Raw genomic sequence first — 16,077 nt, forward strand, 5'->3', positions numbered from 1 at the left:
GGAGTTACACAGGACAGAGGTAAAAGACAGCGGGGAGCTCGTGCAAATGGATGGATCTGGAGCTGTGGCTTAGGGTAAAACTTCCTCTGCCTCAAAGTACAGAGACAGGGAAATACAGCAATGCAGCAAGTGGAAGGAAAACACTGGAGGGTGGATTCATAGAGGTGTCCAAGAAGGGAAAAACGGTTATGATCCAACATCTCCCCTTCCTCATGCAGAATTACTAACAGTTCTCACACAGAAACCAGTAACGGAGCCAGCGCGTTCGCTGGGTCTCCAGCTTCGCTGGGGGATGCTCTTCAAGGCAGCTTTGGGTCACGTCTGAAACGCCTGAACTATCTCCAGAAAGAAAGAACGGCCCCAAATTCTTCAGGTTTACAGCTCGCTGCGATGTCTACTCGGAAAAATCTAACAAAAATAATTGGGCAAAAAGTTCAAAAGTGATGATGTCCAAAAAATAAAAATAAAGTTTCTGCAGTTTGCTTTTGAAACATTTCCTATGGCTTTTTTGGGTTTGTGGGATCATTAAAATAGCTGAGCTGGGAACGTCACTTACTTTGTTGGTTTTGCTAAGAAAGAGCACCTTCTGGGATGGAACAGTGGGATGTTTATGGGGGAAAAAAGGCTTTTTGTGAATAAAATGGACCCAACTATTGATATGCAAAATAGACCAAATGATTATTTATAACATAAACTATTATAACGTGATCAAACTTTAAATATCAAAAAAAAAAACCACAGCTCAACACTTTGGCAGAAAAGGAACTAAAATGTATTATTCCTGGTGCCACAATATTTCTAAATTAAAGCATGTATTAATGGAATATATTGCTTGTATTTACTGCGAAAGGGCTCTCTTGCCATGGAGAGAGTTAAGGTAGAGGGACGGTGTGTTCTGGAAACAACGTTGGCCAAACACTTGAAAATTACATAAATCCAGAGGAGACAGATAATTTTTTTTTTTTTTGCTATTTTTGGGTGAGAGGAAGGAAGAGGCTTAAAAAATGTAAATATTCTAATGCCATTTTTCCTCCAGAATGGTATTTTGCTCATGATAGTAGTCACTTAACGGAACGAAATCCTTCTGTCCTGCCGAGTCCAAAGGGTAGGAATTAGGTACCATTTCACTGACTTCAGTCGAAGATATTTGTGGGGAAATTTAACCACAAGCCTAACTCCCTGCAGGACTGGTCCCTAAGTGAATTCCTAAGCAGAACAAAAATTAAAGCATTGAAGAGTAAAAATAAAATTAAAAAAACCCTCCGCCACACATCCTATGAGGAAAAGTCAAGATAGAAATGGAAAATTCCTTCCTGGCTCCAAGGATGCTAATTGCGTACCTTATGCTAGGAGCTGAATATCATCAATTTCTACATATATATTTAATTAGGTTAATTTGTAAAACTTAGACATACGTCTGCTTACAGTAGACAGGAACGTTTGATTTTATACATTTTAACCACCACCTAATGAACTACGCTCGCAAACGGTGTTTATGCTGGAGCAGGAAGACCAAAGAGCTCCCCGTAAAAAGCAGGAAGGCACAAACAGCGACGAGTCAGGCAAACACCCACAACGTGGGACCATCATCTCCTCTGCGTTAGCAGAAACCAAGAGCAACCAGAGCACTCTCAGCGAATCTATTTTTTAGCAACTAAACCAATTAAGACTAAGGCATTAAAAAAAAAAAAAATTAAAATTAAATATATGCAAAGTTTCAGGAAAAGGCTCTTATTTTTCTCCATTGTGGGTCTTTTTTCTCATTTTTGAATAGCAACACTATTTCCACTGAGGATGCTCCACTGGACTCATGCCTACATCCCTCCAACGCCTCCGAGCCGCTTCCAGGAGCGGGAATTGCATCGCTGCTCTCGGACCACGTGCGATACAACTTGGATCCTGCAAACTTGCTCCAGATGTATTTTGCCTCCACCTAATGCAATTCCTTTGCATACATTTGCATTTTCTATTTCTCGCCCAGAGTCCTCCCTGGCTCGCGGCGGAGCAGGTCCCCCTCCAAGGCCGTCTGCCAGTGTCCCAACAAACCTGATTAAGGAGAAACGCTAATTCTAACTGCTGTTATCATCAACCAGCCAAATTTATAGGCCTCTAAAATAAAGACAGATAAGAAGGTAAAAATATCCCTCCCTCAGAGTTAATACGTAGCATCCCTCGGTGGTATTAACCACAGCCAGACAGCCGAAGCCACGTGCCCCAAAGCAGTCTAAACTTGACAGAGAGTCATAATACACCCAGGGACGGTCTTCCTGGTGTTCAATTATCAATTCCTTTGCTGGCCAAGTTCATCTCCAGCTGTGCCAGCCCGCACCAGTCCCACCAGCTCACACCCACCGCCAAGCGCCCACCCCGGCAACCCCCGGGCCACTGACTGCCAGGTCCCACCCGGTCCCTCGCTGTCATCCCAAGGATGCACTTGAGCATCTCAAGAGCCCAACGCGGGCTCCTGTCGACAGCATCACCTGACTGCAAAGAGAAAGCCCGCTGATTCCCAAGGGGATTTTCAGATCCCTTCTGCTACCAGCCCAATCCAAATCCAGCTGTGACTCCCTACACGGGTTTCAAAAACACACAGAAATCCAAAAAGGTATTTTGTTTCCAGCAAATAATTATCTTGTGTCCTCACAACCATCCCTTCCCACCCTTGAAATTACAAATATCCCAGATGCCGGTACAAAAAAGCTCAGGATTTGCAGCCCATAGGTTACAACACATCAGACCTCCAGCGACAGATTTACACCCAGACGCAGTAGCTGTTCCTGGGTTTCAAGCAGGGACCCACCAGGGTGGCTGCACGCTGTCGGCCAGGACACTCCCAGCTCGGTTCCCAAACTACACCCAACAGTCTGCAGACTTAATATAGGGAATTGTACAAATCTGCTGAAATAGGGCTTCATCCTCCCCTCATGCGGCCAAGTATGAAGATATCTCTGCTATGGAGACAGGCTGAGAGAGTTGGGGCTGTTCAGCCTGGAGAAGAGAAGGCTCCGGGGTGATCTTATAGCAGCCTTCCAGTGCCTAAAGGGGCTACAGGAAAGCTGGGGAGGGGCTTTTTACAAGGGTGTGTAGTGATAGGACAAGGGGCAATGGATTTAAACTGAAAGAGGGGAGATTTAGGTTAGATATAAGAAAGAAATTCTTTACATTGAGGGTGGTGAGGTACTGGCACAGGTTGCCCAGAGAAGTTGTGGCTGCCCCATCCCTGGAAGTGTTCAAGGCCAGGTTGGATGGGGCTTTGAGCAACCTGGTGTAGTGGAGGATTTCCCTGCCCATGGCAGGGGGGTTGGAACTAGATGATCTTTGAGGTCCCTTCCAACCCAAACCATTCCATGATTCTATGATTCTAAGTAATCAAAATAGTAACAAATAAAAAACCTCACCAAAATATGGACAACTGAATTTCAAGTGTGCACCCCAAGGGCTCCACAGCGCCCCGAGCCCTGGACCACGACCACGCTTGGCTCCCAACGGGGTCAACCCACATCGCTTCAGGTTTTCCTCCAGGTTCCCCTCCCAGCTCTCCCACGCCAGCAGAGTCGTGGCTTTGGTCGTAGAGTTTTCAAAACTGAGGTTTAATACTTCTAAAAACAGGTCTAAAGCAATTAAATAGTTGTACTAAAATTGTTCTCGACATACTGGAAGCAGAACCTAAATGACAGGCCTTCAACACAAGCACGCTCAACTTCTCAAAACTCATTCCTGTTGCTATTTTCGGGCAGGAAAGGATACCGACACCCACACGGAGTGAAAAATTAACTTTCGAAAAATTACTTGCTGCCTCAGTGTACGTAGTAAAATGAAATCACAACAGGAATTAAAACCTGAAGACCCTGGAAGTGCGGTGGTGCCATCAAGGCACCAGCACCAGGATATGACCGTGTCCAGCCCATGGCAGCTGTCGAGCGCACGTGTGCTTGCTCGGCCCACTGCCGATGGAATGGTCTGACAAACACGGCTGTTCCCACTCCTGCCACTTGCTGAGATACTGGACCTTGTGTGATAACATCCGTGATCTCTAAAACAGCACAGAGGACACCGATGGCTGGCTGAGGTCTGACTCCTCTGGTCAGGAGGCTGGTCTGGCTGGTCTGTCTCCTCTGGTTGAGGAGCTCCGTGTCGATACGGACCACGCGGCATCCCAGACTCACCCCAGACCTGTGCTCTGCGTCGATGAGTCCCATCTCTCAGACATGTCCACACGCACGGACACGTTCACACACGTATCGATCCCTCACATATATGGTGCCTCGTCGACAGCTCCAGCAGCCACCAGCCTCTGCTCCACGCGCCGACATTCATCTTTCCCTGTGTCAGCCCTTTATCAGCGCCAGCAAAATCTCCACCACCGCTTTTCCACTTCCAGCATCATTTTTCACACTGCACCAGCCAAACAGATACAAAACAAACAGGAGCAGAGTGAATCACTGGAACAGGTTGCCCAGAGAAGTTGTAGATGCCCCATCCTTGGGAGTGTTCAAGGCCAGGCTGGATGAGGCTTTGAGAAACTTGACCTAGTAGAAGGTGTCCCTGTCCATGGCAGGGGTGTTGGAACTAGATGATCTTTGAGGTCCCTTCCAACCCAAACCATTCTGTGATTCTATGAATTACACGCAGGGAAGGCCCGGCCTGCATCATTACATTTTTGCAGGTACAGTTCACCAGCTAAACCTTTCCATACCCACACTGAAGAGCACCTGGGCAATATGGGTCAGAGAAACAAACACAGAGGAGAAAGACTCCCCAGAAGAGCCACCGCAGCAGAGGAACTGGTACAGTGACACCAGTCCCACCACCAAAAAGCATCACTCACAGCCACCCCGGGCTCTCTGCAGGGTGTGCGCAGCCCCTCACCCGCCCAGGCTGTCCCAGAGATCTGCAATTTCATCCCAAACGGGCTGCGTGGCCTCCAGCTTCCCTGGAGGCAGCACAAGTCTCAGCATCTGGCAGGAGCTGGAAACTCTGCCCTGACCTCATCCCAGAGCCATCCGGGTCCATTGGCACCCACGGGGGCACAGGCATGAGGATTCAGTGCCCTGTGCCCCCCACCTCCACTCCCCGAGCCCCCCAACGCAGTGTCCCAGCCAGAGCAAAGCCTTCCCGTGTGCTGGCACGAGCGCTCGCAGACCGCTCCGCGAACCGGAGTGACCTGCCCATCGATCGCCAAAAAACACCCGAAAGGTGCAGAGCACAAAAACTCTCCTGTACGGGTACAGAGGGGGTTTAAGTGGGGGTGCAGGGTCTAATCTGTTCATCTCACTTCTACACAACTCACACCCTCAACGCTGCACCATTCCCCCAAACACACCTCTCTGGACAAGAAACTTCTTTGCAGTTATGCTTTCAAAGGGTACAGAGAAGGACTTTCTCTACTTAACCTCCTTGTTCTGCCACGTCTTACACAGCTTGCTTGGGGAACAGCAAACAGATGCTCCAGTAAGTAAAACACAAGAAACTCAGAAAAGCTCTCATGTAGCTTGCCTGGCACCTCCACATGCATTTACACACTCAACAGTGTTGGTGTACAAAACCCACAATACAGGAGATGAACTATATCCATCATCTTGGTATCTGACCACCACCAAATGCACGTTTTGGAGGCCAGCAAAGTCATCTCTGCACGGGAAGAGCCAAAGCTGCCAACTCAGCCTAAAAGGAAGACCAATGCTCATGCTCAGCTTCACCCGCCACCGCAGTCCCACCAACAGCAACGGGAGACAGCACCTAAGCCCTGGGACTGTGGGAGGACTGATTCAAGGTCTCAGTATCCAATGTCAACCAAGGGAAAGCAACCCTGCCGTCACAAACAGCCTGTCCAAGGAGCACGGCATGGCAGCTCTGGCACCTCCAGCATGGTATCTCATGCTCCACAGACAGGGCATGTCCTCCAGCCCTTCCCTTCTTCTGAAGAAGACACAAGCGCGTAGGGATGCCTCCGACATCCCATGACTCACGTGCAGCAGCTACGGGTGCATCTCAGCTTCCCCGAGACGAGGCCGGGATGGGAGGCACCGAACTCTGCTCCAGCCGGAGCCGACCGTGCCGCTGCGGCCACGGGCTCTGCGGAGAACCAGCTGTCGCTGAAGCCACCCATCAACCCAACCCGCTGCTTATTATTTGTGATTATGACATGTTGCACGCTCTCGATTACGTCCCCAAATGAAAAGCTCTCTCTATATATGTTATATATTATGTTACATATTGTGTGTTCTATAGCATATTTTATATACCATATTGCATGTCTGACATTATATTGCGTTCTATACTATATGCTATATATTGTATGGTATGTTTGACATTATATTGTGTGTTCTATAGTATATGTCATATATCGTATGTTTTTCATTATATCATGTTCTATAGCACATACTATATATTGCATTGTTTCATGGTATACTGTGTGTCCTATAGTCTACATTATATATTATATGGTATGTTTGACATTATATTGTGTGTCCTATAGTATATGTTATATATTTATTGCATGTTTCATATCACATTGTGTGTTTCATAGTATGTTTTATATTATATTGTGTGTTTTCTAGTGCATGTTATATATTTATTGTATGTTGGACTCGATGATCTCTAAGGTCTTTTCCAACCTAGAAATCTATGAATATTGTGTTTTATAGTGTATGTTATATATTGTATCGTATGTTTAATATTACATTATATATTACAATATTATATTATGTGTTATATATATTAATTTCTTTCCACTCCCTTCCTGCTACAACTTTACCCCTGTCCCCAGAGCCAACCAAGGCAAGCGGGAGCCACGGGCCGTGCCCATCCCACGCAGGGCACGTACTCGATCCCTTCGCCGTACACCACGTGCCACTGCCTTCCCGGGTCCCCCTTCTCGCTCCTGGTGCCACGGACCAAAAACTCAGCTCTCTCTCGAGTGCCGAGGAGGCCGAGCCGCTGTGACATGCCGCACCAGAGCCACGTGCCACTGAGGAAAGACACATGGCAAATGGTTATTTTTCATACACGATCCACGGTAAACAGCGTCATTCATTTCTACTCCCTCGCTCCACACAAACCAATGATTGTTAATGCAAAGTCAACACGTCCAGATGTAGTTTGCATACTAGTTAACCACTAAATTGGCATCACATAGTACAAAATAATCAAGAGACATTCAAGGAACCAAACAAAAGCAAAAAGGAGGCAGATGACTAGCAATTAATCCATAAAAGACCTTTAAAAATTAGAAACTTCTTCCCCAGAAAACGCGGTATGGCCAAACCGAATTTGTAAATGCGAAATTCTAAATATACGTAACGCTATATGCTCGGAAATTTAGGAATTACAAGAAATAAATATCTCCCGGTGCCATTTACTCACGTCCCTCACCAAAAAGCAACCGCCACCTCCAGCCGCGCTGGCAGCCCCTGCCCAAGCACCCCTGCCCCTCCTGCCCGCTCCGTCCGCGCTCAGCACGGCACGCGCAAACAGGGCCCGATCCTGCAAACGGCACCTCTGACAAAGGTCCTGACTCCGGGCAGCTCCCCACGACCACGGGGCTCACTCTGCCCGTTCCACAGCCCGCGGCACGATTAGGGCACAAATAACCGCTTACGTGGAGCCACGCGAGAACCGGAGCGACCCGCGGCGTCCTGCGGACAGCAGCCGGCAAAATGGGATCCAGCAAACTCTCCGCACGCGCGAGATGCTCCATGTGTGCAGGGAGCCCCACGGGAGCCACGCGGGGTGGGCGACCACGCGCTCCCCTACGCGGATAACACCTGCACCGTGCCACTCCCGAAATCCCAGCGATGCCCGAGATGCTCAAGCCGGGACCGCCGGCGGCTCAACCCGCCGTGGCAATGACCCCGGAAGGTGCGAGCCCCAACACGACTCACCCGCCCGGGGCCAACGTGGCCATGGGGAGCCATGCCATGGGGACCAGCCCAGGAGCCAGAACCGGGGACCCGGCCCCACCATGCCACGGTGGGAAGGTCCAAATCCTTCAACAGGCAAAAGAAGCAGGCACAAATCCCAAATCCATATCGGCACGACCCTTCCAGCAGGCTTCGACCCAACAAAAATAAATAAAGAATTAAATAAAGAAATAGAATTAATCTGGTTTTTAGAACGCTAATTGCACTACGGCACTCGCATAATCGCAAACTTGACTTGTGCATCACCGGCGCCACGTGACTGCGCCCCTGAACCGAACTGCTCGTGGCGTTGCATTATGGCAGTGATATATATTTAAATTATTCTGGAGTTATGCGAATAGCATCGTAAGGTTTTATATACGGCACTTGTGTAAATATTATCTACTACTTTAATAATATTATGTCTATTTTCAGCCAGGGATGAAAATATGTCTATTTGCATCCTCGCTGAGGATGAGGTACTTGAAATTTTTCTATTTTAAAAAAATACATTTCAGTTATGTCACGAGAAATCTGTTGGTATCGCTCTGCCGGGCTCCCTTCCTCCCCCTCCCCCTTCTCAGGCTGCCAAACAGCAATTTTTAAAATGATAAATATTGATCAACTTTCCAGGAAAAAGAAAAAAAAAATAAAATAAAATAAAATAAATAAATAAATAAATAAATCCCCCTGAAAGCAGACTGCGATGACAAATTATGAAAATTTTTTCAAGCAGGAGGAGGCTCCCCCTCGAAGGACACCGGCACACAGAAAGGTTCGATTCAGAAACCAGTTACAACCTCAAAACCCGAGCTCTTCCTCACCGGCGGAACACAGAATGGAAGCCGTTGTTTAAAAGAAACTGATATACAGAGAGTTAAAAGATTGCAAAGGTTGCGGCGCGCACACCTACGGCACGACAGCATCCCCCCAAGTTGCAGGCGAGGACTATGGCATCGCGTTTGCAGCGCCGCAGAGGAGACGTGCAACACGCAAACCCACTTCAAACAGCGACAGAAAATTCACTTATTCCCACGGCAGCCGAAAACACGTTAAAACAGAGATAAAACCAGGGCCCTTCAAGTTTCCATTCCTGTATTTCAGGAGAGCACGAGAAACTGTAAAGATATAACTGTAAAATGTTGGCGTTGCGACCCAAAAATGGAATATGTGTCATTATCGGTAATTCGAACGCAGCGCCCATCACCGTGGCCCCCCCCCCCCCCCCCCAACCCCGAGGCACGGCCACGCTGCTGCTCCCCAGATCTCGGGGTGAGGCTGTGGGTTGGGCAGAGAAAAAGCAGCGTCAGAAGATGCTGTTTGGAAAAAATGCATGAAACCTTAAAAAAAAAAAAAAATTACAATTACAGTTAAACAGTTTCTTTGGGTATAATCATAGAGTTAAGTGAAAGTTACGGGGTGCAGCTCAAAGAGGGGAATTCTTGGAGTATAAGAATATGGAAAAGCCACCACGTTAAAGCTTCCTGGATGAAACCATGAATAAAATTTTCTCTGGGATTGTTTAATCCAATTTGGAGCACTGTGTGTAATTTTTGCCCCTATGTGCCACCCTGCTCTAATTGCCCCACCGCGGGTCTGGCACCCGGGTACTCACTTCATTATTTGCTAAAAAAAAGAGATTCACAAAGAGGGTGGGTCCTCTTGGGGGGGGGGAATAAATGTAAAAATAAAAATATGAAGTTCATATTTGAGAATATTTTCTCCTACACCCAAGAGTTATCCTGCTTTGCAAATTTTTTCCATTGCTCCCCCCCCCCACCTTTGAGCAAAAATGTGAAACAAATAAAAGGAAGGAGGGTGAAAACCAGCCCCAGAACCCTGAATTCACCAGCCACTCCTGCCTAATTTCAAGCAAATATCAATTTACAGTGAAATAAAAATCAAAACACAAAATAATTAAAAAAAAAAAAAAAAACAACAAAACTTTTCGGGGGTTTGAGATTCAGATTTAAAAATTCATTCCGGATTGAAATTTTAATTTTTTTTAAGCGCTTGGATTTCAGCATTTGTGGGTGGGTGCCCAGCAGCTCCAGAAACTCACTTCTGAGTTCAAAATTTAAAAATGCCTTTTTTTCAAAAAAAAAAAAAAAAAACCTGCTGCAGCTGTGGAGCCAGCCATCTTGCTATTTTGTCCCCATTTTAGAGAGGAGACTGTGTCAAGGTTGGTAAAACTCAATGTTGACCTAATCTTTCCCTTCCTCTCCCTCCCCCACTTTTAGGTGGAAAGGCCATGTATCTCTCTTATATTGCGTTTTTCTTGAAACAATGCATGTTTCAGTGCTCTTTTGTTATTTATTTTTAAAAAGATCAATACCAAGACCCCAGCATTCAAGGGCAACCCTACAATAATAAACCAGTGTGTGCACAGTCCAGAACTCACAGGCACTCCGTAACAGCAAAATAATAGGAACATAATAGCATTTAAAAAAAACAAAACAAAACAAAAACAAAATTATGAAAAAATAAAAGATTTTCGATTCAAACTCCAGGAAGGCTTTATTGTAAGAGTCAAGGAGAAAAAGGATTTTGAAATTGTGAAAAATATCATGGCTGAGCCTTTTAAAGGCACTTTAGTTTTACTGGTTAAAAAAAAAAAAATCAAAATCACTGAATCTGTAATTATTTTTTCACAATATTGTTAATTATGCATATTCATAATATCATGGCGGACCTTATAATGAACCTGTGTAAATACTAGATTTACATGATCCACAGGATCTGGAGTTGTTACAGCATGTGTGTTTAAAAAAAGAAGAGAAAAAACCACCTAAAAACCCTACTATGGAAATTTTTTTCTTTACAAAAGAAGTCGGAAATTAAATGCTGGAAACTATGTTTTAATTATGCCAGGAGAAACCATCAGAAAAGCCAAGAAATTCAAAAATAAAACTGACATTCGACTCTTAATTTTGCTTGTCCTCGTGTTTTCCTGGACTGTGTTTAGAACCTCATTGTTTAAGAGCAGTTTTGCATGAAATCCAAAATCACCAAAAAAAAAAAAAAAAAAATTTGGGTGTGTCCACAGCAAATTTTCTGTGCTCTAATTTTTCCTGCAAAACTCCTCATTTGAAACAAATAACTTTAAGCACTGCAGAAAAAAAAAAAAAAAAGGGGGGGAAAAAAAATCAGTTTTGGCACAGCGTGCTGCACAAGTTCAAAATTACAATGAAGTACAATTCATAATTGCTCCGTTACAGCAATTCTCCCACTTTCCCAAACTAATCATTTTATTGCAGCTCGCCCAGGGGTGCCCACCTCGAACTTGAATTACTTTTCATTCCCGACCACTCTGCTGCTCCCAGACTCCGTTTTCCTCCAGAAGAAGGGGTTGGGGGGGGGGGGGGGGGGGGAACCTGAATTCATTCAAATTCCAGCTTAATTTTCATTTACATATTCGCTGGGTTTTGCCTCCAAAGGGACAAAAATGAAATTCGTGGGGCGAACGGCCGCGCCCGGGGGCTGCGGTGGGGGGACCCCGGCCCCGCCCCGCCGGCCCCAACTTTCCTGAAAAAATAAGAAATAGTAGAATATTTCCTTTTTTTTTTTTTTTTTTCAATTTTAATTTCTCTTTTTTTTTTTTTATTTACGAAATACTCTCCTCTAGGTGGCGTCGTTTTAATGGAAAAAAAAAAAAAAGAAAAAAAAAAACTACGGTTCGGGAGGAAAATTAGAGAAGGAAAAAGAGGGGGAGTAAAAAAAAAAAGAAAAGAGAAGAAGAAAAAGAAAAAAAGCCCCGAGAAGGGGAGCGGGGGAGCGGCGAGAGGGAGCTCGGCGGGCGCGGGGCCGGCCGGGCCGGGCCGGGGGCGGGCGGGCCGGGGTGCGGGCAACGGGCCGGGCCGGGCCGCGGCCGGCGGCTCGTCCCCGCCGACATGGCTGCTGGGCGCCGCTTTGTTTTCCGCCCCGGTCCGAGGGGGGTCGGCGGGGCCGGTGCGGGCCGCGGCGGTCCGGGGAGCCGTGCCCCGGCGGCGCCCCCCGCGCACTGCGCCAAAGCGCCGCCGGCGGGGGCTCCGCGACGGGGCGGCTGCGGCTGCCGCCCTCCCTCCCTCTCTCTCTCTCTCTCTCTCCCTTCCTCCCCGCTCCCTCCGCCTCCCCCCGGGGGACACGCCGCCCGGCCGCCGCCGTACCTGCGCTCCCGTCGCCGCCGCCGCCGGAGCGGAGCCGTCCGGCTGGTTCATGAGGCTGGGGCGGGAGGCAGGCGAGCCCCGCGCCGCCGGGGCCTGCGATCCGCCGCGCACAATGCCGGCGCCGCCGCCGCCGCCGCTGCCTCCTTTCCGCCCTCCCAGGAGCGGCGAGTGGGGGCGATGCCCCCGCTGCGCGGGTGGGCGGCTCGCCGGGCTGCTGCAGCCCCCCTTCCCCCCGGGGGCATGGGCCGGGGCGGCCGCCGCGGGCACGGGCGCTGCCGCTAGCGGCGCGGCGCGCAGGGCTGGGCGGGCGCCTCCCGCTGCCGAGCCCGCGCCGCCGCCGCCGCCGCCGCCGCCATCACGAGCCGCTCTGGGGGCAGCTCCAGCCGCAGCGCGCTCGCAGCCAGCGGCGGCGGGAGAAAGGGGCTGAGTCTGGCCCAGCGCGGGAGCCGCGCCGCGCCGCCGGCCGGCCCCGCGCTGCCCTCCGCCCCCGCGCGGCCCCGGCCCGGCCCGGCCCCGCGCCGGGCACCGCCGCGCCGCGGCCGCACAGCCCGGCCGCTGCCGCCGCCACCGCCCGGCGGGCGCGGGGCCGCTCCGCGCCGTGGGGCCGCCGCCGCGGCGCCCCCCGTGGGGTGGCCCCGCGCGGGCGACGCCGGGGGGGAGGTGTAGGGGGGGGGGATGCGGACCCCGGCCCGCACCTCGGGGCGGCCTCGTCCCGCAGCCCGCGCCCAGGTCTGGTGGCCCCCGCCTCGTCTGTGCCACCCCCGCCCGGCCCTGGGGGCGTCGAGGCGGGAGGCGGGGGGAGAGCCCGGCGGGCTGCAGCCGGGCTGAGGGCGCTGGGTCCGGCACGGCACCCCCGAGCGTCCTCCCCGAGCGGCGCCGTCGGGCACGGGGCCTGCGGGGGGGCCCTGGGGCCAAGCGGGCCCCGAGGGAAACGGGGTGTGAGCAGACCCGGGCAGCGCTGCCCTCCCCTCGCTCTTCGCCCCCCTGCCCAGTCTGCCCTTCCAGCGCCGAGGCTCCCAGCCGACGGCGCGTCCCGTCTTTGGGAGCTGCTTCGCCAGGATTTAAAACGGGGAAAAGTCTTTCCCCGTCCTCATGCGGAACTCATCCCGCCACCGGCTCCCTCCGCAAAGAGCTTTTCCTCTGCACGTGCTCATGACGCTCGGTGCCGCCCAGCAAACTTCGCTGGTTTCCTCCAAAAAGAGGAAAAAACCGCGGTGCTTTCCTTCCCCTGCAAAACGCGCAGCACAGACTATCAACGTAATTACATCTTGTGCATACCTGGTGTTTTTCTCCCCTGTGAAGCGCTGCCAAAAATAGTTATTAATAGTATTAATAAAATCATCTGAACTCGCGGGTTTCCCTGCCCTGGCCCATGCAACCCTCATTCCCAGGAGCTCCACGAAGCCGGAAAATTTGTGGAGAGTCAAACGCTGATTTTGTTCTCATTGCCCGGACTAAAGATAGCTTCAAAGGTATTGCAAAACACAAATTTATTTTTCTTAATGTCTTTCATGCAGGTTTCATTCTAATATGCTGTACAGTCCGATAATGTAATTACAGAGCTGAAAAAATCCAAATAGGCAGGGAGATTGGTGGGGACGTTGGGCAAGGGAAGACGTTTTCCAAATGAGCTTAGAAGGGATGTGGGAAGTCGAGAGGCAAAACCCACTCGTGAGGCTCTTTCACCCCCACTGTTGGTGTGAAGAGGAGCCAGAAGGAATCCTCCGTGGGCCAGAAGTAGTATAGTTTGAGGAAGGTTTGGGAAAAAATGTGCTTTGGCGTGGAGTTTGCAGGATGAGAAAGTGTGTAGAGATACCCTCAACGGCCTTCGGGAAACCTGCTCGCTGCCCTCCTTCCTGAAGCCAAAGCCTGCAGATCTCCACCCTTCCGTGCACCGTGATGTCTAAGGGCCCGGTTCGAGCCCTCACTGTGTGCTTTGAAGCATCTTCAGCTATGGAGAATCCATCACAACTCATGGTGGCTTGGCCAACCGTTTGTCACCTCCACTGCTAGAAGACGAAGCTGTGACTCTCCTCTAGCCTAGCCCTGGTTTGCTCCCATCCGGTTCATTTGTGACATGGAAAGGCTCCTGCCATCCCGTGTCCATGAGCCGTGTGGATAAATCATCCCTTTGCCTTCTTTTGGAGTCTTTCTTCCCTCCGGAAGGGCAGTATTTGAGCTCTCCAAGCTTCCTCAGACCAAACCTTCTTCCATTTCTTCTGAGCATGGACACAGAACGGAGGCAGGAATTGAGCAGCAACCAGGAAACTGCCAGAGACACCAACCAGGTCTTCTTTTTCCTGTGTATTTTTAAAATGGCCTTGCAGTCCACTTCGGCTGTCCAACTAACACGGCCATGGTGCTGGGTGGTGGGGTTGGGGCTCCACGGGAGAAAGCTGCCAGTTCTTGGTCAGATTTTGGAGTCTGAAGCCTCCTGAGGGATTTGGCTGCTGGTTGGTCTTGGATTTGTGAAATTGGTCCTCCAAAACCAGCGTGTGTTTCTACTGCCGCGCGTGGCTGTTACGCATAACAAATACCATCAAGCGGTGACTCCGTTCTCCTCTCTTGGGGTGAGGATGCAGAATTTCTACAAGTCGAGACATTTTGAGTTAGGGAATTTCTATCGATTAGGTCTAAGGCATCCAAGAGTGTTTTAATCCTGGCAGGACGAGATATCCGTCGTGTCACTCAGGCTGAAGTCCCTCATGATGAGGTGGCCTTTTCTCCTGCGTGTTAGGGACAGACGTTTTGGCCATGCCAGCCTGGCACTCCAGTAGCGTTCAGTGGGTTCTTCTGTCCTGACTGGAGCCAAGTTTTTACTTTCTCTCTCAAAACTTCCCCATGATCAGTGACCAGAGCCTGAAAACCCACATCTTTACTTTTTTACGGGCCCGTTCCAGCCGGGAGCTCTCCCCACCACATTTCAAAACTGGCTTTCCAATAAAGATCAATCTCTTTTCTCTTCTTATGCCAGTTCCTGATGTCTGTGGGCGGAGGGCTACAGAATTCCCAGCCTGGAAGCCTTGAATTCCTCCTGGGACCTTGGCATCTGTGCAGCAGCGGGCTTATCACAGGTAACTCAGTGACTTCTTTCTGCTTTCCTACCTGTAAAATGGGGCAGCAGTAATGCTTGCCCATTCCCAGGGAAGCTCTACAGCCACTGCAGACTGGGAATGCCATCCTGGTAGGAACTAGCAGTAGGTTCGTGGTGGACACTCACCTCCCATGTGCGGGAGGAGGTGGGGTCCCAACTGCAAGAAACCGATGTGATAAATATGATTAAAGATTGTCATAGTGCACCTGCGTGCGAGGGCTGGTTCCACAAGCTTGGTGGTCGTTTGCCATGCTGGGTTTGCCTGTCTCACCCCAGCAGGGATTTTTCGGGCTGGCAGCACAAACCATCGCTATTCTGTACGAGCGTCCCTGCCCGCACAGCGTCTGTCGTGATGGAGCACCTGGGAGTCGGTGTGCTGCGGGGCAGAGCTCTGCTTGAGCTGTTGAGTCAAGGATGTTGGTGTTAGGAGAAGGCTGTTGGGTGAACGAGTGAGGGAAGATGCCGCTCAGCCCCTGGAAGCCGTGTTGCACGGCACAACTAACTCCATTTTGCAGAAGTGTGGCCGAGGATAAAGCCGTGTCGCAGTGCGGGCGAAGCCCGGCGAGGTGACGAGGATTCTGCATAAGGCACTGGTGCTCAGTTTCCCCGAGATGACCCTCTTCACGGGGTACGTGCTCAATAGTCTGGAGGAGGAAATTACTGCTCAAGAATAGTCCTCTTAATCCCACCACGGTGCTTGCTCATCTGCACCAAAGGTTATCCCGATGGGACGTGGGGGATCCCTCTGTCTCAGTGCCCGCTCCGAAGCCTGAACTCTGTGCCCGAACCGCTGAAGCCGAGCCCCGCGCCGGGGCCAAACGCTTCTCGTGCGCTGCCGTAAATAAGGCAGAGTTGGCAAACCACAGTCAGGAAATGGCAAAAGGGCTATCTATAATCCCCACTATCTGCAAAGATATTTGTGAAACCAGAAAAAAAA

General features: G+C 50.2%; 1 protein-coding gene across 1 annotated transcript in view; it reads right to left on the reverse strand.

Moving 5' to 3' along the window:
* ZNF618 (zinc finger protein 618) overlaps positions 1-15,339 on the reverse strand; it is a 164,826-nt gene extending 149,487 nt beyond the window's left edge. Inside the window, exons 1-2 of the mRNA XM_086625442.1 lie at positions 15,267-15,339; positions 12,047-12,951 (exon numbers count right to left, since the gene is read on the reverse strand). Coding sequence (XP_086481568.1) covers positions 12,047-12,951; positions 15,267-15,339 — 978 coding nt within the window. The remainder of the gene's footprint in view (positions 1-12,046; positions 12,952-15,266) is intronic.
* Between the last annotated feature and the right edge of the window lie 738 nt (positions 15,340-16,077).

The sequence above is a fragment of the Tauraco erythrolophus genome, chromosome 22 (assembly GCF_009769465.1).
Source record: "Tauraco erythrolophus isolate bTauEry1 chromosome 22, bTauEry1.pri, whole genome shotgun sequence".
Lineage (NCBI taxonomy): Eukaryota > Metazoa > Chordata > Aves > Musophagiformes > Musophagidae > Tauraco > Tauraco erythrolophus.